We start from the raw sequence: 26,959 nt of genomic DNA on the forward strand, positions 1-26,959 counted from the left end.
GAAAATTGAAAAAGGGCCGGAAAAGATGCTACTTGCAAGTTATGAAAAAGAAGAAAAAATACCTCCCCAAAACGAGAGACTATTGAGAAAATAACTAGCCTATGTAAGCAAATAGATCGATGAAAAAGCAGTCGCCCTGCACGGTGGTAAAAAAAAAATATGTATTTGTGTGTATGCATATATGTATGTATGTATGTATGTATGTATGTATGTGTATGTGTGTGTGTGTGTATATATATATATATATGAGCTGTCAGACATAAAATATATTTCGACGAAAGGAATATAATAAAAATTTAACACGAATATATTAGTTATTGGCATTTAATTTGTATGTCTGGTGTTAAAGAATTTTTTTCCTTACTAATTATTGATTTTTTTGATTCCCGCATTTAGGTACTGATTGAGTTTTTGGTACGTGTACCTACTACCCTACGACAGACCGCAAAAGAGACCAACTATCCCAAAAGGAACTGCCGTCAACACGTTGGTGACGTCTCTTGTCTCTACACACTCTGTGGTTCTGCCAACAGTTTTCGTAAACAACTTCACGTGGTTACCAGTGACAGTAAAGAAAAACATCACGTGATGCTTTGTAGGTGTCCGTTGCGAAATGGAAAACAGACCAGTAGTGGCCAGTAGTGGCCAAAGGCTTTACGGGGCCCTGCGCTATGTACTTTTATTCAACCCCCCCCCCCCCCACCCACCCCCGCCACAAAGAAATAAAAAAAATAAAAAAAAATAAAAAACTACCCAACCTGGAACTTAAATTTTGAGGATGGTTCGGCTAAATTTAATTTTTGGAATATTTTGATATTCTTTTCTGATAAATTATCGTCAGGCAATAAAATCTTTGAATTTTTTTCCCCCTAAAAATTCATACGAAAGTATGAATTGAAATAAGTAATTGACCAGCACGTTAAGTTCCAAGATAATATTATTATAATTTTCCTTTTCCCATTAATGTCAATAAAAATGGATGCGTGTACTTATATACGCACGTTAGAAGTTTTACCTACTTGGCGTAATATGAAACTAAATTTAATTTTGGATGTAAATAATAAAGTGACTCGAGGAATATTATAAATACGGTTAGTAAAATAGAAACTCAATAAAATTTAAAAAAAAGTACTCAGTATTAAATATAAATATGAACATGTGTATAAAATAATATATTTAATTAAATAATCTAGATAAATTTTAATTAATAAAGAAAATCAATAAATATACTGAATGTTTATTCTAATTCATTAACTTTAATTATTTATTAAATAAAAAATGCAATAATGCATCATTTACAATGCAAATAAATTATACACACGGGAACATAACCTCACTTACATAAAAAAAATATTGAAAAAGTTTATAAACACAATTTATATCACCAATAATTCACAATATATGCTTTTTTTTTTTTAAATTTACAATATTTATTTGTAGCTTTTTTTTTTCATCCTTGAAACTTTCGTTGCATGGTGCGCGCCGCGCATCGTAAAAATTCACTCTCATTATTTTTTTTAATAACGCGCGTAAAAGACGTATAACTTCAAAATAACATGCCCCGTAGCCGCCCCTGACTGCTGCTACATCACAGAACTGTAAAAATTCCAGTCAAGTTACGCGGCACGGGCTATAGTGGAGGCGTCTATCACACGGGAAGCCTTCTTTTCACAGACGAGAGAGCCAAACGCCCGATCGTGCATCTTCGGTTTTTTTTTTTCTTTGTTCATTGTAAAAGGTTAGGTTAGCCATTGGCGTAGCTGTGTTCATAAAGTTAGGGGGGACAAATAATGATTTTGATGTCATGTAAACCCATTCCCCTCTTACTAAGACGGGGGGTCCGGGGGTCCGGGGGTCCTCCACCGGAAAATTTTGATTTTAAAGTGCAAAATAGCACTTTTTAAGCACTTTTTGTATCTAACCATTGGATACATCGATGTTAAAATTATTATTGTTTCCTTAAGATAAAATTTGATGAGTGAAGAAATTACAAATAAAGTTGGGCAGAATAATATTATAAAATAAAAATATCATGGTCTAGAAAGTTGGAGGGGACAGTCCCCTCCACCCAAAAAGTTCAGGGAGACACGTCCCCCCTGTCCCCCCCCCCCGGTTCCTACGCCCCTGAGGTTAGCTACATTATAAATACTTTATCAAACATTGTGGAAGGTTGATTTGGTTAGGATAGCTGAATTAAAGATACTGTGAAATCATGTAAACGGTTTCCTAGCCCTAGATAGCTACATATTGAAAAGTTATTTGCTAAGCAACCATGAAATGATTTTACAGTATTTTTAATGTAGCTATACTTACCTAATATAACCAACCGTCCACAATGTTTTAAAGTATTTATAGTGTAGCTAACCTATCCTAATCGACCGCAAAATTTAATGCCACAGGATAAGATAGAAGGGGAAAAAAAAAAAAAAAAGCGAGCATGAACTTCGGGGAACTTAGGGTGTGGCTCTCTCGCCTGTGAAATTAAGGCTTCCCTCTCACACTCACACACGTACACACGCCATGCCAGCGAGGAATAGCCCGCGGCGGAACAAAACAAACCGCCGCGCGCGCGACACGGTCTGGCGGCGGGTCGCGGTACCAACACAGCGCAGCAGCTACAGCCGCGAGAGCACCCGAGTCTCAACTGTGGCGACGCGGCGCAGCGGATATATATATTTTTTTTTTTGACGTGACAACGTCTAATAAATCGATGAACGCCGGCTGCACGCACGAAAAAGTGTCCCGTTACGCACATTGTTCCGTTACGCTGTGTCCCGTCACGCTCATTGTACGTTTGCGCCGCATCTATCTCTCTTCCACTCGATTGGAACAACCATCGATTTGACTTTTTCGAGGCACATTAAACTTGAAACACTCCCATTAGTTTCCTGCTTTTCCTTTCATCGTCCTATCCTTAACAGAATAACACAGATTGGAAGAAGTTAAATAGCAAACACGTATAAAAGTTATAGTTAAAATAATCTCTTCGTTAAAGTAATAAACATATTTGAATTAATGAGTGCAAATAAAAGTAAATTTATCAATTAAATTGTAGATTTCATTTCGCTACTTCTTTGTATCCATACAAAATTCAATATAATTCAATAAAAATGATTCAATTTTATTCATAAAAGTATGCAATCATGTCATCAATGTTTTGTTATGACGTTGTCACGTTTAACTATCGTCCGTAAACGGACTTTACAGACAACCAATTTTTTCTTATGACTTTCATCACTTTCGTGTCCTGTAGACACCCTGTTAACAGGTTTTGAAGGTTTTGTTAGTGTCGTAGGTGAATACAGCGACCATAAATCTACAAAAATACCCATGAAATAAAGTTTTTCTAAAAAAAAAAAAACTGTTATTATTTTAAAACTAATTTTATTTATTTATGAACAATATAATATAAATAGTTTGAAGTCGAAGGCTAAATTCAAACGGTTCATCCAAAACTGTAAACCACGAAATTCAGTAGATGCTACGATTGACATAAAAGTTCGTCTTTATGTTCATAAAAACCATTAATTAAAAAAAGGGGGTTGTCTGTAAAGTCGGTTTACGGACGATAATTTTACGTGAAAATGTCATAAGAACGAAGTGTTGAAAAGGAGGGGGGGGGGGGGGGAGGGTTGTTTCGCCAATCACTATTTCTGCCCCGGGCGAAGCAGAGCCCTAGATCCGTCCCTGGCTAACCCGTTTAACCTGTTCCCACACCAATCGTGTGCTTTTTTAAGCCATGTTCCAATGCACAAAATTACGGAATGATGAACACAATTATTACACTTGAGGTGAAAGAAGGGGTGGAGGGGGAAACGTCTGGCCTACCCCCCTCCCTTGACCATCCAATCAGGGACGACTGTTTGGGGCGCGACCGGCGAAGCTGTTTTGGACATGCAGCACACACACCGGCAGGTATCTGGGGCGCAACCTTCACACACTTGCACAGCCTGCAGGCGAGAGGCGATAGCGAGGACACGTGAAGTGCGTGTCTGTGTCTGTGTCTGTGTCTGACTGCGCGACCACAGGGAAGCATTCTTTTCACAGACGAGAGAGCCAAACGCCCGATCGTGCATCTTCGGTTTTTTTTTCTTCATTGTAAATAAACATGGCGGTGTTGATAAACGGAAAGACCATAAACAAGGCAACGGTATTTATTTGTAATTGTTTTTAGAGAAAAATACCTTATTGAAGAAACGTACTTCGTGGATTTGTATATTTTTCATACCGTATAAAATCAAGGAAGTCTTTGTCTTCCACAAATATTCTCGGGAATGTTTATTTTGGACAACTCATGATAACTAATGGTCAATTAGCTTAGGTTAGCTACATTATACATACTTTAAAACATTGTGGACGATTGATTTGGTTAGGATAGCTACATTAAAGATACTGTGAAATCATGTAAACGGTTTCCTAGCCCTGGATAGCTACATATTTAAAAGTTATTTGCTAAGCAACCATAAAATGATTTTACAGTATTTTTAATGTAGCTATACTTACCTAATATTACCAACCATCCACAATGTTTTAAAGCACTTATAATGTAGCTAACCTATCCTAATCGACAGCAAAATTTAATGCCACACCGGTTTATACAATGAGATAGAACGGGGGTAAAAAAAAAGCGAGCATGAACTTGGGGGAACTTCGGGTGTGGCTCTCTCGTCTGTGAAATGAGGGCTTCCCTGCAACCACAGGGGGCCTCTGCGCCCGGTGGTTCCGCCCCCTTGCAGTCGGACACCTGGAGGGGTCACGTCCCGCTCCAGGTCGTCATTAGCTCACATTTACGTCCAACCATCACAACTTTGAGGACACTGATTCAGCTCGAATTTGATACGCGATTATTTTAGTTTGTGCTGCGTTTGCGGATTATATACTTCTTTTGGCTAAGAGTTAACAATTTTTTTTTAGTTGATAATAAAAATTCTGAGGATTTTGAAAGCATGGGTAAATTTTAATATTTTTTTTTCTGAAAGAAATTAAACCTAGTAACACAGAGCAAATAAAATTGACTTTAAAAAAAAAGTATAATTTATTTTCCATATTTAAGTTTGAATGCGACATCGTGTTTATGTTACTACACGTGGGTCCGCGCCATCTTTGTGACACATTTCCGTTCTTTTTTCAAGAAATTACTCCAACCAAATGTCATATACCAAAAGCTAATATGTATGAGATGTGTGCCCGAGTCTTACAGGGTATATTTGTGTTAGTGAGGCAGGATGATAAGTGCGAAGCTCGCTGTTGCTTCTAGCGCCGTATCGCCTCGTAAGCGCAAGGCCCTGAACCGGTGCACATGGGCAACTGTAAATATTTAAGCGGTGACCGTAGCAACATATGGACGGAGATTTGAAGATGAAGGTTAACGCAAGACCATTTAAGTGCTTTCAAGAATCTGTACCAGTTGTTTAACGTCTAAAAAATTATTGTGAAAACACGCATTGTAGCCATTTTGACTCTTCTAGAAATACAGTTTAAAAAACTTAAAAGTACTTTTCGGTCGTTGGGGGACTCTCAGATACGTTCCGTAAGCAAAACCCACTCGGATATCTTGAGTAGTTGGTTTCCTCCTGAAGGTCTGCGCTCCGCCAGTGGGAAGGTCTGCGCTCCGCCAGTGGGAAGGTCTGCGCTCCGCCAGTGGGAAGGTCTGCGCTCCGCCAGTGGGAAGGTCTGCGCTCCGCCAGTGGGAAGGTCTGCGCTCCGCCAGTGGGAAGGTCTGCGCTCCGCCAGTGGGAAGGTCTGCGCTCCGCCAGTGGGAAGGTCTGCGCTCCGCCAGTGGGAAGGTCTGCGCTCCGCCAGTGGGAAGGTCTGCGCTCCGCCAGTGGGAAGGTCTGCGCTCCGCCAGTGGGAAGGTCTGCGCTCCGCCAGTGGGAAGGTCTGCGCTTCGCCAGTGGGAAGGTCTGCGCTCCGCCAGTGGGAAGGTCTGCGCTCCGCCAGTGGGAAGGTCTGCGCTCCGCCAGTGGGAAGGTCTGCGCTCCGCCAGTGGGAAGGTCTGCGCTTCGCCAGTGGGAAGGTCTGCGCTCCGCCAGTGGGAAGGTCTGCGCTCCGCCAGTGGGAAGGTCTGCGCTCCGCGTGGGAAGGTCTGCGCTTCGCCAGTGGGAAGGTCTGCGCTCCGCCAGTGGGAAGGTCTGCGCTCCGCCAGTGGGAAGGTCTGCGCTCCGCCAGTGGGAAGGTCTGCGCTCCGCCAGTGGGAAGGTCTGCGCTCCGCCAGTGGGAAGGTCTGCGCTTCGCCAGTGGGAAGGTCTGCGCTCCGCCAGTGGGAAGGTCTGCGCTCCGCCAGTGGGAAGGTCTGCGCTCCGCCAGTGGGAAGGTCTGCGCTCCGCCAGTGGGAAGGTCTGCGCTCCGCCAGTGGGAAGGTCTGCGCTTCGCCAGTGGGAAGGTCTGCGCTCCGCCAGTGGGAAGGTCTGCCGACTCCGCCAGTGGGAAGGTCTGCGCTCCGCCAGTGGGAAGGTCTGCGCTCCGCCAGTGGGAAGGTCTGCGCTCCGCCAGTGGGAAGGTCTGCGCTCCGCCAGTGGGAAGGTCTGCGCTCCGCCAGTGGGAAGGTCTGCGCTCCGCCAGTGGGAAGGTCTGCGCTCCGCCAGTGGGAAAGGTCTGCGCTCCGCCAGTGGGAAGGTCTGCGCTCCGCCAGTGGGAAGGTCCTGCGCTCCGCCAGTGGGAAGGTCTGCGCTCCGCCAGTGGGAAGGTCTGCGCTCCGCCAGTGGGAAGGTCTGCGCTCCGCCAGTGGGAAGGTCTGCGCTCCGCCAGTGGGAAGGTCTGCGCTCCGCCAGTGGGAAGGTCTGCGCTCCGCCAGTGGGAAGGTCTGCGCTCCGCCAGTGGGAAGGTCTGCGCTCCGCCAGTGGGAAGGTCTGCGCTCCGCCAGTGGGAAGGTCTGCGCTCCGCAGTGGGAAGGTCTGCGCTCCGCCAGTGGGAAGGTCTGCGCTCCGCCAGTGGGAAGGTCTGCGCTCCGCCAGTGGGAAGGTCTGCGCTCCGCCAGTGGGAAGGTCTGCGCTCCGCCAGTGGGAAGGTCTGCGCTCCGCCAGTGGGAAGGTCTGCGCTCCGCCAGTGGGAAGGTCTGCGCTCCGCCAGTGGGAAGGTCTGCGCTCCGCCAGTGGGAAGGTCTGCGCTTCCGCCAGTGGGAGAGGTCTGCGCTCCGCCAGTGGGAAGGTCTGCGCTCCGCCAGTGGGAAGGTCTGCGCTCCGCCAGTGGGAAGGTCTGCGCTCCTCCGCCAGTGGGAAGGTCTGCGCTTCCGCCAGTGGGAAGGTCTGCGCTCCGCCAGTGGGAAGGTCTGCGCTCCGCCAGTGGGAAGGTCTGCGCTCCGCCAGTGGGAAGGTCTGCGCTTCGCCAGTGGGAAGGTCTGCGCTCCGCCAGTGGGAAGGTCTGCGCTCCGCCAGTGGGAAGGTCTGCGCTCCCGCCAGTGGGAAGGTCTGCGCTCCGCCAGTGGGAAGGTCTGCGCTCCGCCAGTGGGAAGGTCTGCGCTCCGCCAGTGGGAAGGTCTGCGCTCCGCCAGTGGGAAGGTCTGCGCTCCGCCAGTGGGAAGGTCTGCGCTTCGCCAGTGGGAAGGTCTGCGCTCCGCCAGTGGGAAGGTCTGCGCTCCGCCAGTGGGAAGGTCTGCGCTCCGCCAGTGGGAAGGTCTGCGCTCCGCCAGTGGGAAGGTCTGCGCTCCGCCAGTGGGAAGGTCTGCGCTCCGCCAGTGGGAAGGTCTGCGCCCCGCCAGTGGGAAGGTCTGCGCTCCGCCAGTGGGAAGGTCTGCGCTCCGCCAGTGGGAAGGTCTGCGCCCCGCCAGTGGGAAGGTCTGCGCTCCGCCAGTGGGAAGGTTCTGCGCCCCGCCAGTGGGAAGGTCTGCGCTCCGCCAGTGGGAAGGTCTGCGCTCCGCCAGTGGGAAGGTCTGCGCTCCGCCAGTGGGAAGGTCCTGCGCCCCGCCAGTGGGAAGGTCTGCGCTCCGCCAGTGGGAAGGTCTGCGCTCCGCCAGTGGGAAGGTCTGCGCTCCGCCAGTGGGAAGGTCTGCGCTCCGCCAGTGGGAAGGTCTGCGCTTCGCCAGTGGGAAGGTCTGCGCTCCGCCAGTGGGAAGGTCTGCGCTCCGCCAGTGGGAAGGTCTGCGCTCCGCCAGTGGGAAGGTCTGCGCTCCGCCAGTGGGAAGGTCTGCGCTCCGCCAGTGGGAAGGTCTGCACTCCGCCAGTGGGAAGGTCTGCGCTCCGCCAGTGGGAAGGTCTGCGCTCCGCCAGTGGGAAGGTCTGCGCTCCGCCAGTGGGAAGGTCTGCGCTCCGCCAGTGGGAAGGTCTGCGCTCCGCCAGTGGGAAGGTCTGCGCTTCGCCAGTGGGAAGGTCTGCGCTCCGCCAGTGGGAAGGTCTGCGCTCCGCCAGTGGGAAGGTCTGCGCTCCGCCAGTGGGAAGGTCTGCGCTCCGCCAGTGGGAAGGTCTGCGCTCCCGCCAGTGGGAAGGTCTGCGCTTCGCCAGTGGGAAGGTCTGCGCTCCGCCAGTGGGAAGGTCTGCGCTCCGCCAGTGGGAAGGTCTGCGCTCCGCCAGTGGGAAGGTCTGCGCTCCGCCAGTGGGAAGGTCTGCGCTCCGCCAGTGGGAAGGTCTGCGCTCCGCCAGTGGAAGGTCTGCGCTCCGCCAGTGGGAAGGTCTGCGCTCCGCCAGTGGGAAGGTCTGCGCTCCGCCAGTGGGAAGGTCTGCGCTTCGCCAGTGGGAAGGTCTGCGCTCCGCCAGTGGGAAGGTCTGCGCTCCGCCAGTGGGAAGGTCTGCGCTCCGCCAGTGGGAAGGTCTGCGCTCCGCCAGTGGGAAGGTCTGCGCTTCGCCAGTGGGAAGGTCTGCGCTCCGCCAGTGGGAAGGTCTGCGCTTCCGCCAGTGGGAAGGTCTGCGCTCCGCCAGTGGGAAGGTCTGCGCTCACCGCCCAGTGGGAAGGTCTGCGCTCCGCCAGTGGGAAGGTCTGCGCTCCGCCAGTGGAAGGTCTGCGCTCCGCCAGTGGGAAGGTCTGCGCTCCGCCAGTGGGGAAGGTCTGCGCTCCGCCAGTGGGAAGGTCTGCGCTCCGCCAGTGGGAAGGTCTGCGCTCCGCCAGTGGGAAGGTACTGCGCTCCGCCGTGGGAAGGTCTGCGCTCCGCCAGTGGGAAGGTCTGCGCTCCGCCAGTGGGAAGGTCTGCGCTCCGCCAGTGGGAAGGTCTGCGCTCCGCCAGTGGGAAGGTCTGCGCTCCGCCAGTGGGAAGGTATGCGCTCCGCCAGTGGGAAGGTCTGCGCTCCGCCAGTGGGAAGGTCTGCGCTCCGCCAGTGGGAAGGTCTGCGCTCCGCCAGTGGGAAGGTCTGCGCTCCGCCAGTGGGAAGGTCTGCGCTCCGCCAGTGGGAAGGTATGCGCTCCGCCAGTGGGAAGGTCTGCGCTCCGCCAGTGGGAAGGTCTGCGCTCCGCCAGTGGGAAGGTCTGCGCTTCGCCAGTGGGAAGGTCTGCGCTCCGCCAGTGGGAAGGTCTGCGCTCCGCCAGTGGGAAGGTCTGCGCTCCGCCAGTGGGAAGGTCTGCGCTTCGCCAGTGGGAAGGTCTGCGCTCCGCCAGTGGGAAGGTCTGCGCTCCGCCAGTGGGAAGGTCTGCGCTCCGCCAGTGGGAAGGTCTGCGCTCCGCCAGTGGGCCCGGGCGGGAAAGGGCCCTGGAGGGCGCAGGGCCGAGCAGCGACCTACATCACGCGGCGACGGCGCGGGGGACCCTGTGACCCAGTGACCCGGCCTGCCGAGGGCCGCGCCGGGGGTCGGTATTGACCCGCGGGCGGGCCCCAGTAGCACGCAAGGGCGCATGCGCCGAACACACACGCCCGCCGACCGACCAGCCCTGCTGTCCCGGACCTTCCCTCCGGAGGAGTCCTCCGGTCCGCCCAGGGACACGTCTTCACACACCCCCTCCCTGGCATGACTAGAGACCGGAAAAATTCGCGATTTCAATGACCTGTAGGATATACTCCATGATCCTCTACGCACTCGGGGAAAATAACATCTGCTCATCGGCTACTGACTCGTTGTCGCCTGTTAACTGGGACGCCTAGTGATTCGATACTTCTTTTGTTGAAAGTTTATCATCGGCCGAGTATATCATTCAGATAAACTGTGGCCCAATCACACTGATGCGGTAAAAAAAAAAAAAAAAAAAAAAAAAGGCGAACGTATTTTGATTCTAGCCTATCGCGAAATGAATCGGCGAATTTTTTTTTTTTTGCGGTCTCTAGGCATGACGCGTTTCTCAGTCGACGAGTGTGTGCGTTCAACGAACTCGTTCGTGATCGTCCACGAACTCTTTTTATCGCGTCACCTTGCAGTGAAATTGTCGACACGTTCTGTCCACTCAACCGTCTGCTGCACTGCACTCGGTTAGAGAATTTTTACCCGGATCTTCACTTGTTCTCGCTGCTGACTCGAATGGATCTAAGTATCCTACCGGCAGGGGCAGGTCCGCCCACGGACATTTAAGTGGCCCGGGACAGATTTTGGGTATGTGGCCCGGGGCAGAGTTTGGATATGTGGCCCTGGTTTTTTTTTTCCCAACCCTGGTTTGAACCGACACGAGTCATCTCCGGATATGTTGCTCGCATGGTGTGTTCTGGCCATACATGTATGCAATATGCAATAAGCAGAAAACTTCAAAATACCGGAAAGTTTTGTATAAAACAGAGTTTAGGTTTTTACGTTTCACAGTCGCGCTTTTGCAATTGCAAGCGGGGACCCTCAGTGAGGGGCTTCTTATTCAGGGCCGGGGGGGGGGGGGGTCGGGACGGCCCCCCCCCTTCCCGGCACGGTATCTACGCTGGGGCGACTGAAATGCTACCCCTTGGAAGGGCAGCCCTTCAAGATATCTTTAACAGTGGTGTTTTTGAAAGGTTGTCTGATATGTTGCCCCTTGGAAGGGCAGCCCTTCAGGATTTTTCTGATAGTAGTATTTTTGAAAGGTTGTCTGAATTGTTGCCCCTTGGATGGGCAGCCCTTCAGGATTTTTCTGATAGTAGTATTTTTGAAAGGTTGTCTGAATTGTTGCCCCTTGGATGGGCAGCCCTTCAGGATTTTTCTGATAGTAGTGTTTTTGAAAGGTTGTCTGAATTGTTGCCCCTTGGATGGGCAGCCCTTCAGGATTTTTCTGACAGTGGTTAGTTTGTAAAGTGACCTGACCTAACCTAACCTAACCTAACCTTACCTAAACTAAACTAAACACTGTCAGAAAAATCCTGAAGGGCTGTCCTTCCAAGGGGCAACAATTCAGCTCCCCCTCCACGCTCATGCCTACAGGGATCGCACTGCTGCGTGACGCCGTTCAGACGCACTTTGTACCGTGTTGTTGTTGTAGTTGTTGTTGTTGTTGTTGTTGTTGTTGTTGGTTGGCGCTAGTACGTCACGACACACTGGTGTTACGTCGCGGTCCATACATGCACAGGTGTTGCTTCAAATAAACTCTTGTTTCACTTCAAACTTTTGAGTATTGTACACACACAAGGGTGCAAACGTTCAGACCAAAATACATCGTACAAGTTGTATAATGCCCGTGGCATCCAACATTTAGCCGTCTGTAATGGCGTGTTCGAGTCAACCCACGAATATGGGAATACGTGGCATAAGTAAATTATGTTAAACATGTACATTATGTATATTCAAAACAAATTTCATTCGTGCGTATTTTTTTTATTTATCAATGGCAGCCAAAATGTCGTACATAGTCCAAAATAAAGCTGATACTACACAAATAAAGAAAAGTAAACAAACAAGACAAACATAGATGGAAAATGAGGAACAAAAAAATGAGAAGGGCTGACGCATTACAAAATTAATATACTTCATACAATTCCCCATTTCAAAATTTAAAAAAAATGAATACAGATAAAATAATTAATTTTTGATAAAAACTACTACTAAATAGATAAGATATAAAAATTAATAAATGATTAAATTGCATTCATAGTGGTTTTTCTAAGGTATTATTTGTAGTTTTTATTATTTTTAATCAAAGTTAATTAAAAAATAATTTTAATAATCACCCACTTTAGCTGCACCAAGGGCTAAAACAGCAGGGTTAATATGCGTAGCCTCCTTTTACTCATATGACATATATACATTACTACTATAGAAATTCCGAGTAGAAGATCAGCATTAACATTTATCGTATTTTGTCCCCTTTATAACAGTAAGAGAGGTTGCGTAAGAGAGTTGGGGCTTTAAACTGGTGAACCAAAGGCCCGGGTTCGATTCCCCACCACGTCAACGATTTTTCACTAGTGGGAAATATACCCTCCTGGGTTCCGGAGCTGGTAACGTGTTCTCCCCTAGCCACGACACACTGCGGGGAAGGCAACGGGAAACCACTGCAGGATCATCCTGCTGCGAGAACTGTCAGGAGGTCGAGACTCCCACCGCGACGACGACAGTTGGAGCCGCTTCGCTCATAAATGATGCACCAGGAAGCGTCAGCATAAACCATGTCAGTTACGCCCCGCTGTGAAAGTCAAACTGCGAGGCGCTCAGATGCCTTGCAGTTAGGCAGCCCGCGAGACGTGTGTGCCAACAGGGTAGCTTACAGGCGCCTGTCACACTGATATACGCCATTTCTGGTTTCACCGTACTATGTCATAGACAACCCTCAATAACGGACGAAAAGAGACGAATACGCAAACACACAGGATCAAGCCAAAATTAGCCGATTTCGAAATTCAGATGCGTACGGAATTCCGCGCGCGGAAGGCGTTAAAAAAGGCAGAAAAATGCCACAGCAATGGTACTTTCAATTTTGAAACCGGTATTTTGAGTAGGCCTACTTAACAGTTTAAAAATTTTTGCTAACCTACTAAGTTATTTGCTTAAATGATCCGCGTAAGACAAGCTAAGTATCTTTTTTCTTGAAAAGGATAACATTAAATATATATATATTTTTTTTAATTTTAATTATCAATAGCAGGTTTTTTTTTATGTTTGCGTAACAAAATAAATTGCAGTCACATCATCTAATAATTTGAACGCAATTGGTATTTTTTTTTAAACTTAATAACTGAACATTCGTAGAAACTAGGACTGTATTTCGACTTCCGAGTTGTAGATGCTTCGTTCTCAACACACACGATGACAAAAGAAGAAAAAAAATTCTTATCTTTCGTCGTAGACTTAAACGAGTATTTGAATGGTTTTGTTGATATACCTAGACTATTATTTTGCATTCTCCGTGTATGTGAATTTGGGCATGTGTCGTTTTGCCTAAAGTCGTTTAGCCTAATTTTAGGCAAAACGCCGTTTAGGCAAAACGCCGTTAGGCAAAACGCCGATAGGAAAAACGCCTTTAGGTTAGGTTAGGCAAATCGCCTTTAGGCAAATCGCCTTTAGGCAAATAGCCGTTAGGCAAATAGCCGTTAGGCAAATAGCCGTTACGCAATTCGACGTTAGGCAAAACGCCTTTAGGCGAAATGACTTTAGGCAAATCGCCGTAACGAATTCATGTTTAGGCAAACCGCCTTTAGGCGAATCGTCTGTTACTCGTTTCCTTGATGAGGATGAGGAAGGGTCTCGGAAGGGGTAAGAGGGGAAGAGGTGGTGTCTGAGAAGGGGGGAGGGGGAGGACAGTTCCTCGCGGGCCGCGCCGATGACCCGGAAGCGACTGACAGGAAACGGTCGCCGGGGCAGGTCAGCTGGTCGATGATGAGTTGAGAGAGTGGGTAGGAGGGTAAGGGTGGTGGTTGGTTACGTAAAGTGTGCTTCGTGGAGAGGCAAGAGCGCACCCCTGTCCCGTCGGGGCGCATCCATGAAACATGACCGCGGCCCCAGGCGAGGAGGTCGATGGCTGCACGGAGGGGTGAGGGTGGAAGGTATATATGCCTCGTCACGCTCCCGGACAAACGACGGTACAAACCCATCCCCGTCTGCCGCGAGCGGCTACCAGGGACACCGAAAAGCATTTAACAAAATAAAATGAATTCAAATTAATATATATTTAATATTTTAAATTCAAAAAAACACAGATCAGAAATTTTAAATTTAATTTGTTTTATTGTGCATCTCTCATTGAATCACTTTTTAAAACCACAAATGCTCGCTAGTTAATTTTTTTATTGTTATGAAAGCATATTTTTTAGACCAATTTATTACAAAACAATACTTATAAAAAATTGGTTGTCTGTAAAGTCGGTTTACGGACATAGTTTAACGTGACGTCATAAAAACATTGATGTAATTATTTCATACTTTTATAAATAAAATTGAATAATTTTTATTGAATTGTCACTATTTTGTATGGATAAAAAGAAGGAGTGAAATGAAATCTACAATTTAATTGATAAATTTACTTTTATTTGCACTCATTAATTCAAATATGTTTATTAATTTAACGAAGAGATTATTTTAACTATAACTCATATACATGTTTGCTATTTAACTTCTTCCAATCTGTGTTATTCTGTTAAGGATAGGACGATGATAGGAAAAGTAGGAAACGAATGGGAGTGTTTCAAGTTTAATGTGCCTCGAAAAAGTCAAATCGATGGTTGTTCCAATCGAGTGGAAGAGAGATAGATGCGGCGCAAGCGTACAATGAGCGTAACGGGACAATGTGCGTAACGGGACACTTTTTCCTGCGTGCAGCCGGCGTTCATCGATTTATTAGACGTTGTCACGTCAAAAAATTGCATGGCGTTATGTCAGGTGAACGTGGAGGCCAGCGAAAAAGAGCTGTGTCCGTCTCGACGATTGCGACCAATCCAACGGCCAGGGACTTCGACAATTAAACTTTAAAAGACAGGCGCGTTGAACTGACATTACAGATTCACTCTTGGCGAATTGCGGAACACAAAAACCGCTTTACGCTCAGGAGTCGCCATTTTAGCGTAGGTGGCGCGGCAAGCGGGAAAACAACAAAGCAGTATTTCGCGCATGTGCTTCATCTTAAAAAAAAACGGTTTGGAGTTACTCTTTAATCATTAACCTTGAACCAAAAAACTCTACAACGCCTACAATTAAAAGTAATTGGGACATTCGTTTATGGACACGCTGTATTTTTAAAAAAACTTTCACTGCGAAAAGAAGCTGGACGACTTATAATTCGCGGCTCGCAGATTGCGAGTTCTGGGACGTAGAGGTCGCCCGGTGAACGAGACAAAACCTGCAAAGAATAAAAGCGTATTCACAGAAATCTGCAAATGGGGTCAAGAGAAGACAAAGGAGAATGAATGTTTTTTCCCCTCCCCTCCCAAGCGAGTGAAATCAACATTTCAAAAACATTCTGCAAATGTATTTCCTCCTTCGTGCCCCACCTGCAGGAAACATGTTCACAAATGTTACAAAAAAAAATGTTTCAACACAGCCGACAATTCATTTTGGTTTACAAAACAATGTGCATTACCATCCATAAGCCGAGCCAACTCTACAACGTAACGATGAAAACTTTCATGGTACTACAACTTCTGAAAAAAAAAAAAACTACATATTACTCGAAAAAGAAATTACAAGCTACTATAAATTTATACTTCGAGTTAAGACAACTTTTACGTACTGGAAAGTCTCCTCTAGGAACAAGTATTACTTCATAAATAACACACAAGCACTAATTTTAAATAAAATATTACGTCAGGCAAAGTGGTGTCAACATAAATTAAACTATACAATCCACACAAGCAAACAACGCTCTAATTACGGCAGGTTTACATTACTACGATCAAAATCCATGCGATCTGCTTCGTCCCAACAACCTACGATCAGAGTCGCGCAGAAGTCTTTCATCCCTTATCTTATTTGGACTCGAGTCACACACCTGTGCCATTTATAAGGAGTGTAGCCTACTTCCTCCGAAATCATTTTAAAAAAAAATCCCAACAACAAATGGAAATAATTAGAAAGCAAACAGTGGGCTCTGGTAACCACTGACTGCCGGGAACCAATCCATAGATATAATACATCGGACCGTCAACAGCATGAGTTTGTCAAACTTTTAACGGACGGACGGATGATATCTTTCAGTTCCTCCGGTTGGCTACCGATATTTCCGTGTATAAATGGGCTTAACTCTCTTTTCTCCCAGATCGTATCCCTGGTGTGGGCATAGTAGAAGTTCTGAATCTTCTTCTTCTCATCACTATTTCTCTGCACCATACTGCTATTATAATTCTTCTAAATAATAACGCTGGTGGTCTACCAATGCTATTGGGGATGCGAGGTGTTCTGCGATTTTACGATAATGTTAAAGGTCAAAACCATGTTTCATGGAAAACGTTCTGCACGTATTTTTAAGTTCTCTGCTTAATGCGTGCGTACAGGCTAATATACTTGTGTCGATCAAAACCCACACGCAAAAATCTCAGGCCGCGCTAAATCCCCCCCCCCCTTTTCAAGCTTTTGGGAATCCCACAGATTTGCGCCCCTGGAACCAAAACATGGGATTACAAAGCGCGCAATTATAAGTGTGTTGAATACCTATCATTAAATTTTGTATGTCCGGCTATATCCGTGCTTGTTGCGTTTAAAGGAGTTTAGTCCAAAATCATAGTTTTGAGAAAATCGCGTATGAAAATTATCACGTTTCTTGAAGTCAGTTTTTTTTTTTTTTAGCTTTATAACTGCAATAGAACTTCGGAAACTCATTAATTGTTTGAAAATAATGTCTCTAATCTCCCTCATCAATTTTAACAGTAAATAATTCAATATCACTATGTAATTTTGACGTGACGTCTAATAAATCGATGAACGCCAGCTGCACGCACGAAAAATGGTCCCGTTACGCTCATTGTACGCTTGCGCCGCATCTATTTCTCTTCCACTCGATTGGAACAACCATCGAATTGACTTTTTCGAGGCACATTAAACTTAAAACACTCCCATTCGATTCCTACTTTTCCTATCATCGTCCTATCCTTAACAGAATAACACAGATTGGAAGAAGTTAAATAGCAAACATGTATAAAAGTTATTGTTAAAATAATCTGTTCGTTAAAGTAATAAACATATTTGAATTAACGAGTGCAAATAAAACTAAATTTATCAATTAAATTGTAGATTTCATTTCACTCCTTCTTTGTATCCGTACAAAATAGTGATAATTCAATAAAAAAAGATTCGATTTAATTCATAAACGTATGCAATCATTTAATCAATGTTTTGTTATGACGTTGTCACGTTAAACTATCGTCCGTAAACCGACTTTACGGACAACCAATTTTTTTTTATAACCATTTGTGACTTTACCCCATTTACATAACAAGCATAACAAGCACTGATATATCATCACACAAGGAATGTTCTTAAGTATTTGATGCTTCGTGTCCGTGCCTCGGCTGCGATTGGCCCTGCGGGTCACGTGGTGGGGGCAGGCGTGTCCGGGCTCCCGCCGGCGGCGAACAAAGGAACAAAGGCAGCAGTGCCCCCCCTCCCCCCCCCCCCCAACAGAAGAGCCGGCGGCCGGGGAGGAAGGCTTGGAACAGGGGAGGCGCTGGGAAATGGGCCAAGGCCATCGACGCTGCAGTCATTTAAAAGAAGGAAAAAAAACTTCGCGGTTGCACAATCTCTCGCGTCGTCGCGGGGCTGCCCGTCAACCCCGCCTGTCGCTTCAATCTGTAGCAGCACCACCCTTTCCCTTCGACGACCGGTGGAGACGGGTTTACAGCTGGACGCGAGACGCATCAAACAGGACAGTGTACCCACCTCCTCGCGAGAATAAAAACAAATATTTCTGGAAACCATGGCAGTAACAACAGCGTTACAGCTTGCAGTGCGGATGATTTGCTGAAGTCAATATTCGTGGCCTAGTGTGACTACTTCATCTGTAATCACTAGAGTCCCGGAAATTGCGCGGATTCCTCTGGCCTCCAAATAGAATTCAAAGTTATGGGTGTGCTCGACCCATGTTATACTTTCCCATTGGTTGATTTCTTGGCGAGAACATTTTTATCCTTGTTATTTGGCACTACCTGATTCGCTTAGTTCTCTCCTACCTGGACATCGTTGGCTCACGGTCGTAGAGGGGCGTGTCCAGATAACTGCGGTCCAATCATGAACACAGTGCGAGAGTGTGAAGGTTTGCATTCTAGCTTGCGACTAAATGAATCAGCGAAATTTCCGGATCTCTAGTAATCACCCTCATGAAATATTAAGTTACATTCTACCAGAGATTATTACATTCTGGAGAGTGTTAAATGATACCAGGCTGTAAAATCGTAAAAGAAAAAACTTAAAAAGATAATATATTTTTATACATTGGCATACCAAAAATTTATAATAGGATATCAACACAAATCCGTAATTAAAAACCCACCATAAACATTCTGTAAAAAAATTAGCCAGGTCTCGATGGAGCTGCTTGTTTATCTCTAAAAAGTAATGAAATCTAGACAAAGTCGTGCCAAGTCTAAGGTTCCTTACTGCGATTTCTTTATTATAATAGTTAATGTTGTGTGACTTGGCCGTTGAACATTCTTTATACGTAAGTGGGTACAAGTCAATTTTGTTTACACGTAATGTTATATCTGTTTGTTAAGCGAGATAATAGCCCATACTGGTATTGGTAATTGGACGCTAGTGTATCATTTTAGGCTGTTGTTGATTGTGCAACACATGCATTCAGCATTGACAATGCTGACTTCTGCTCTCATCTTTTTGGAGCGTCAAATCGACCACCGATCTAACATAAAATAGACGTACAGACGGACTTCTATCAATGATTAGAAGTCCGTCTGTACTGAAAATAATTTTTTATACTGTTTGGTTTAGGCTCGCCTACACGTATTATTGAAATACGCAGCTTTATCAAGCCTACAACTGACTGGTTATTGAATCAACGTTTTCCAATTGGCAATTTTCCATCGTCAATGGGTAGCGGTTCTGGCGACAGATTGGTGCAATTGTGTCATGGAGCACCTGGTTTTGTACCCTTGTGTACCCTTCAACGGCCAAGTCACACAACATTAACTATAATAATAAAGAAATCGCAGTAAGGAACCTTAGACTTGGCACGACTTTGTCTAGATTTCATTACTTTTTAGAGATAAACAAGCAGCTCCATCGAGACTTGGCTAATTTTTTTACAGAATGTTTTTGGTAGGATTTCACTTCTTTTTGTAGAAACGTGGGCATATTGATTTATTTTATTAGATTTTCTTATTTGACACTTTTTTTTCTTTCTAAGAGAATTTTTTTATTATTACAAATCTTTCTTTTCCTTTTTTCCGGTTCTGATCCTTGTACAGTAGCAACAGTTTTTCGTATTGCCCATTCGCGTTCATTATTTATTCTTTTAGACGGTTTAGACGGTTTAATTTCTGAAAGATCGGCGCGGTATTTACACCTAAACCTCACGAAATAATAAGCGAAATCAACGAAATGCAAATAATTCCTCCTAATCCCTAGCAAACGTTTTCAAGCGCAGTAGAAGAATGTCGTAAACGACTGTAGCGCGGCCGGTTGGCACTTCGCAATATAAGATTATCGGAAAAACAAACGTAAGCGCGTTTTAAAATACAGTCAGCGCCATCTAGCGACGTGTGCGGGTATCACCGCCACTCTTAGTCCAATGACTTATATTTTGACCAAATTATGAGCGAAATTATTTAATATTTTAGTGTAATGTGTTTATTTAATTTGTGTAATGTTCGAGTAGAATAAAGTTAATCGTTCGTCTATTTCTTCTTGTAAACTTGTAAGTATAAGTAGGGTAGCCCGGGGCTATATCGATCATTTCATATTCAAACCCGAATTTCTGTTAAACTACTAAAATATGTTATTTTTATATTAAAGGACATGACACACAGATATCTTAGCTACACATTAATATACTTTAAAGAGTTTCCAAAGCAATCCTAATGGGAAATAAAAATTTAAAACTTAATGTGTGTAAAGTACAAAATTTTTCACATGTGCGGGGTAATTCCGATCATAGTTGGGGCTATTGCCGATCACTGGCACTAACATGTTTTTCAGGTGCACTTTCCACAGATAAATTGTTTTTTACCAGCAGCACGTACACAAATCTCGTGAAACCACTTTTTGCATTTCTGGCACCATATCCAGTCACCATTTGATGCACTCTGTTTGGAAAAATATCTTAAACCACAGAAGTCACAGGGAACATTTTCCTCGTCCTCGTCCGAGATCTCAATGGAATATTCATCATTGGTAGAAAATATTTTTTTGATGAATTTCTTTTTTTTTTGGCCTAGATGACGTACTGGCTGTACGTGTACTTTTCTCTCTTGAAAACTTCTTTTTCCTTTTTTCAACTGACATAAAACATTCAAAGAGACGTTAATTCAGGTAGGCAATAAAATTTTGTTTCAAACAAAATTACATTAACATTTTTCAAAAGTAGCCTAATTAACGAATGAAAAGCTATGGCACGACCATTTATATCATTTTTCACAGCAACAATAAGATGGAATTAACTGAAAGTCTCTTAACACAAGACGAGTAGTTATACCAAGCAATAGTTTATGCTGATCCTAAACCAATAGGTACCGATTGGCATTACATAGGTTTAATCAGATTTTATACAGCATAATTTTTAATTATATATTTTACATGGTTGCTTACTTAAATAATCTTTTCGTTGGTTAGTTTTGGCAACATTTTGCATTACGTTAATGATACTGACATCTGAATATTTTTTCAGAACAAAATATTAAGAATACAATTTCCTCAGCTCAGGCGGGGTTCAAACCCAAGCCGTCTAGATTCCGAGCCGCGCATAATACCATTTCACCACCGAAACAATTGTTACTCTGTTAACATTAAATGTAAATATAAAAATTTTTGTTTAAAGAAAGCAATTATTTAGCAAAATAGAAACAAAAATAGATCATGTTGAATTACTTTAACAAACATTAAAGGCAGTACTTAATTTTCCAGCAGATTTTATTTGTTTTTTTCTGTTTACTTACGACATTTTTATTAACTTCATATGAGTTCTACCAAAATTGTACGATTTTTCAAATTAATTAATAAGTATAATCAAGTGATTAGTCTAGCCTCAGTATCAGTGATCGAAATAGCCCCGAATGTAACCAAATTCGAATAAATTAGCCACCCTACAACCACCCAGAATTATGACAAAACTAAAATGTACGATAAAACCTAAGTCTTGCAAGTAAACGCACCTGATTAACCCACGGCGAAAAATTAGGTCGTTTAAGAGTTATGCCTTAATTTGTGTAGCTAAAAAGTTTAACTTGGCTAAATTATTCAGTTGTGGTACATACCTTCACCGAATAAATCCAACGTTGCAGCCGAATCTATGTAGCAATCGCAGACACATTACAATAAACTTCTTCCGCGACCCTTACCTAACAACTGTACACAACATGGCCAAGCCAATGCGCAAGATATGTGCGCAGTGTGACAAAACACTTGGTGTGTTCGAAATAGCCCCATGCTCGAAATAGCCCCGGGCTACCCTATAAAAGTCAGTCTAGTCTTATCCAGAGTTTTCCTTTAATTTTATTTATATGCGTATTAAAAGCAGAAGGGGTGGCATTCGCCCTGCAGTGGGAAGCAATAGGCTAGATTAAATTAGAAGATGTGTCCCATACGCTGGATTTTTGCAATGTCAGTCGATTTTTTTATGTACCAATAGTAGAAGGGGGCATTACCATATCTCTAATACAGCTGAGACAAGCTGAGGATTCTTCATCAGATACTTCAGACCTTCGATTTTTGACTTCAAATGAAGAGGCAAACAAAGTTGAATATTTTTTGTAAAGGCAGTATGTCGATCTTTAATAGTTTGGTTGGCCTCTTGTGTTTTCAAATAAGGGTCACCAGGTACTCCAGATCTTCGATTATCCTAGTTTTTATAGTTTTCCCTTTATGTGGCCATTAAACCCTAACTCTGTACCAAATTTCAGCTCTCTGAGTTTATGGGAAGTGCTAGTTCTATTCTGATGATCATGAGTGAGTGAGTGAGTGAGTGTCATAAATGCGAAACTTTGCTTTCGCTTAGCTTTGGAACTAAATGACCTACAGACTTGAAATTTTATTTTAAGTATGTGATTTTATAGCTTACTGGATGACGAAAATTTCTGCGTTCTGGTCTTATCCAGAGGTTCTCAAATAGGGGCCTGAAAATGCGGCGAAATGGTCCCAGTATAGGATGGTACGGCAATGTTTGCTTCGCACTCGACTTGCCTTTCCATAACCGAAATTTCAAATTTCCCTAACTATATATTTTTTTTTGCTATTTTCTGAAAGATACAAAGAAAATACAGCATCCACCAACCTCATAACAAAAAAAAATTCCAATGGGGAGGGCTGAAATTACAAATTCACTCTTAGCAAACTGCAGACATAAAAAGCTTTACGCTCAGGAGTCTTCATTTTGCGACGGTGGCGCTGCAAGCGAGAAAAACAACAAAGCAGTACTCGCGCATTCGCTTATCCAAAACTGTTTTGAGTTACTCTTTAATTGTGACGAACCAAAACCCTACAACGCTTAAAGTTGATAATGTTAATATTTATAACCGGGACATTCTTTTACGGACATACTGTATAATCAGAGACCGGAAAAATTCGCGATTTCAATTACCTGTAGGATATACTCCATGATCCTCTATGTACGCGGGAAATTTACATCTGCTCATTGGCTACTGACTCGTGACACCTGTTAACTGGGACACTCGTGATTGGATACTTCTTTCGTAAAATGTTTTTCATTGGCCGAGTATCATTCAGATAAACTGTGGTACAATCACTGATGCAATACAAAGGCAAACTTTTTTTTTTTATTCTAGACTACCACGAAATGAATCCGCGAAATTTTTCCGGTCTCTATGTATAATTATAAATAGCAGAAAATTTGGTTAGGTGTACGAAAAGGCGTATTATCGCCTTAGCTTCGTCACCAAAAAAAGAAGATGATAAACAATAATGAATGGGTTTTAAAAAAAATTCCGCGGGGTTTTGCAGGCGACTCACGCGACTCACGTTAGGCTGGGTTCACAATTAAAAAAATTAAGCGAGTGCATAGCAAGCCATGCACACGACCTGTGCGAACTGTGAAATTGGTTCACAATTGAATTCTTACTGTTAATTTCAGCCAATGAAATTTCGTGAACTATGCGACATCTGTTAGCAGTGTTAGTAAATAAACATATTAACTTTCAAAATAACGATAATACTATTATTATCTCGACATTTTCTTACCACAATATGGTTAATAAATATATACATATTTCTAGTCCCGCCAAAAAAGCACCCTGCTCTTCTCTCATTGGCTGTTGTGCCAAGCGTACGCGACCAAAATAAAATATACTCATTTCACTCCTATGCGCACGACCTCGCTCCCATGCACACGACCAACTTTCTGCTATTGTGAATCGTTAGGTTAGGAAACATGGCGTTCATATCCTATGCACACGACCTACTGTTACTGTTAGTGTTATTTTTTCAATTGTGAACCCACACTGAAAGAAATTTTTGTATATTTTACAAGGAAAATCCTTGGAAACCCTGTTGCCAAGGATATTTCTTGTAAAACTACAAGGCAGAGCTTTGTACCATGTGCGATTTTGCAAGGCTCTGCCTTGTAGTTTTGCAAGAAATATCCTTGGCAACAGGGTTTCCAAGAATTTCTCTTGTAAAAGTACAATTTTTTTTTAGAGTGCAGCCTTACTCGGGCGACTCAGACGACACACGCGACTCAGACGACACACGCGAATCGCGGATGCCACGGAACCAACTGCTCGACCCCAGAGCCCCCCGCGGACGTCGGGAGAAGCAGCCACGCAATGCGACAACAGTGTGTTCCCAGCAACAGCTACTGAATAGAGGCATGCCGACCGTACTTACTGATCACGAAATCGGGCGATATTACTTCGACCGCCGGCAGGATCTTCTTTTTACATTCGCTCTGTCGCGCCTCGACAGAAGCTGGAAAATAAATGAGTGACATGGCTTGTTCTAAACCCTGTTCCACACGACCAACAACAACAACAACAACAACAACACAAAGCCCTGGTTCACACGACCAACAACAACACAAAACCCTGGTCCACACGACCAACAACAACACAAAACACCATTCCGCACGACCAACACAACAACACAAAACACTGTTCCACACGACCAACAAAACAACAACACAAAACACTGCCACACAACGTTATAACTGCACACAAGTCAAACATCAAGATTTTTTTTTAAGTCAAAAGAATTTTACATACACCCTGACACACATAAAACTTTTAAGACACTCCGAAGCATGAAACTGAAACTGCCTTATTTATCGCGAAATAAAACTACCCGCCACACCAACATAAAATCACTACTGATCTGCTGAATGCATTTTAATCAAACACACGATAACACATGTAAAACACTCCTTTAAACTGCTATAGATGGGAGGGTTTTTTTTGACGTGAAAACGTCTATTCGCTCGTCACAGTGTGACAAAATACAGTCAAATCTGAATGACTAATAATTAGAGACCTGCAAAATTCGCGGATTAATTCGGTGATAGGCTAGAATTCAAACACATATACCTCTTAGATAATTTTGCTATTGGCTTACTGTTCATCTGGACGAATCTCAACCAGTTATAAACCCTCAACCAAAGAATGATCGAATCACAGACAAACCAGCTGAGACGACTTACAAGTCGGCAGCCAATGAACTTGCGTTATTCGCCCGAGTGTACAGGGGTATGTGCCGTCTATCCTGAAGGCCATCGAAACCGTGAATTTTTGCAGGTGTCTCTACTAATAATGCATCACCAGCGACTGAGTCCACAGTGGGTAGATCATTTCTGCACGTGTTTGTCGCGCAGTATTATTATTTTTTTTTAGTATGACGTCATCGTACCAGTGTAGGAGCATGCGCGTGATGGTTGCGAATTAGCTTTGTGTGAAGTCGAGCTGGACTAGCAATCATCCGTCCGTCCTTCCTTCAGAACCTCACCAAGCTCTAACATTCGCCAGACGGAAGAATTGAGATAACCTCCAAAACGTTAGCAAGGCACCTATTGCCGGCGACCTTTACCGTCTTTTTAGCGAAAAAAACTGAACTGCAATACCGGTTTTTTTTACCCCGCACCAGCGGTTTCTTCCTTGCATTTGCCTTTATTTGACCGAGCCACTCGGGACCTGCAAAATTCGCGGTTCCGATGGCCTTCAGGATAGACTGCACATACCCCACTGTACACTCGGGCAAATAACGACAAGTTCATTGGCTGCCGACTTGTAAGTCGTGTCAGCTGGTTTTGTCTGTGTTTCGATCCTCCTTTGGTTGAGGGTTTATAACTTGGTTGAGATTCGTCCAGATGAACAGTAAGCCAATAGCAAAATTATCTAAGAGGTATATGTGTTTGAATTCTAGCCTATCACTGAGGAATCCGCGAATTTTGCAGGTCTCTATCAATCACATAACACAGACGATGCTACAGCGTTTCAACTCTCATCTGGTCTATAAAAAATTTCGCGAAAAATACATGCATACAAATGTGCATTACCAAAAAAAAAAATTGCTTCGTAAAATTAAAATCTTGTATTTGTACTTGATACAGATTAATTAATTTGCATTTTAATGATTTGTTCACGTAAGCAGGCGTTCAGCTAAAAAAATATCTATCTAAACTCTACATAATACTCTAAAATATCGTAGCTCTACATGAAATAAGTAACAAAATCTTACCACGGTGTATTGTTATCACTGCGCACATTTCTTTGGGGACTAAATAAAGACACGCCAAGTGCGACACTATCTAAGATAGTGATTATTTCTGACGGAGACTGCGGGCTTGATAACGTACATAGGCACGCTTCATATCTGCGCGGGCACACTAAACGTAATCGGTTACGACGTGTGTAGGCCAGAGCTGTTCCGTTACGAACCCGCGGTAATTTTAGGGGACTTTTCAAAAGAAGGGTGCCTCCCGAAACAAACAGAAGCGTTCTTCGTAGTTCCAGATGACAGGTTTTGTGTCGAGACTACGCCGTCTTCAGACCTTGCATTTCTTTATTATCTTTGAACGATTTGTGCAATGGGAGTGCATGACTTGATGTAAGCTTTTGGACATACGCCATTGCTATGCACATGTATGTCTGTAGAAGAAAACTACAAAAAACACAAATGACAAAAAGACAAATTAAGCAAAAAATTGCAGTTGTGAACAGGATATAAACACCACACAATACTCCACAACAGGAATATGGTCAAAAAACAAAGAAAAATGGACTAACAAAACGAAAAACCCCCACAAATGATGACAGCACAAAAATACCGAACCCAAAAAATTCAGCACAACAGTTTCTTTGTTCCGTTGTGAACAAGACAGCTGAAAGAGAAAAATAAATTTAAAAAAATAGAGAACGATATCAGACAACTCCACCCCCCCCCCTCCCCCAATTCGATTACGTTTAGATTCGCGATATTATTCCACGCAAGAGTTCACACTGATAGAATCTAAGTCTATTGTTAAAATAATCTACACTAAATCTTAAAAATTATGAGATACACTCAGATATCATTTACAGCTATGGCCAGGGTATTATTTGAATTCTTAAATATAAAGGATTTTTTTTTTAAATCGAGAAGGGTTTAAAAATCCGTGCATAAGTTTTACAATTTTTTTTCTGGATAATAAATACGGATTTTTAATATGGCGGACTTAACGATATAATTCCAAATGGCGGAAAAGTTCTAGAAAGAAAAATGACGGATGTGACGTCGTAATCCAAGATGACGGAACACCAAATGGCGATAAGTTACAGAAACCAATATGGCGTACGTGACGTCGTAATTCAAAATGGCGAGCCATAACTTATCCTAATGGTCAAGATCATGCATGACCTCAGAGGCTTACTGGAGGGTTGCAAATGGGGAATTTCAAGCCCTCTTTTAGGAAGTTTGCCCTTGGGCCCTTAGTTTCTCTCGCCGGACTTCTGATATAAACATACGGGAATCAGGAATCCACGAAGATCACTAGTACAGGATGTCCATAAAAGAATATCCCAATTTCAATGGTATATTAAAACAGTTTAATTTAGACTATTAACAACAAATCATATATCCAGTAG

General features: G+C 44.1%; 1 protein-coding gene across 2 annotated transcripts in view; it reads right to left on the reverse strand.

The window, feature by feature from the left end:
- LOC134539107 (nuclear hormone receptor FTZ-F1) overlaps window positions 1–26,959 on the reverse strand; it is a 360,344-nt gene that overhangs the window by 279,608 nt on the left and 53,777 nt on the right. Inside the window, exon 2 of one of the 2 annotated variants that reach the window (XM_063380840.1) lies at window positions 23,736–23,816. The exons of the other annotated variant lie outside the window; for it this stretch is intronic. Within the exon in view, the coding sequence (XP_063236910.1) occupies window positions 23,736–23,816 (81 nt within the window). The remainder of the gene's footprint in view (window positions 1–23,735; window positions 23,817–26,959) is intronic. 2 annotated transcript variants of the gene reach the window in all.

This window comes from Bacillus rossius, chromosome 14, assembly GCF_032445375.1.
Source record: "Bacillus rossius redtenbacheri isolate Brsri chromosome 14, Brsri_v3, whole genome shotgun sequence".
Classification (NCBI taxonomy): domain Eukaryota; kingdom Metazoa; phylum Arthropoda; class Insecta; order Phasmatodea; family Bacillidae; genus Bacillus; species Bacillus rossius.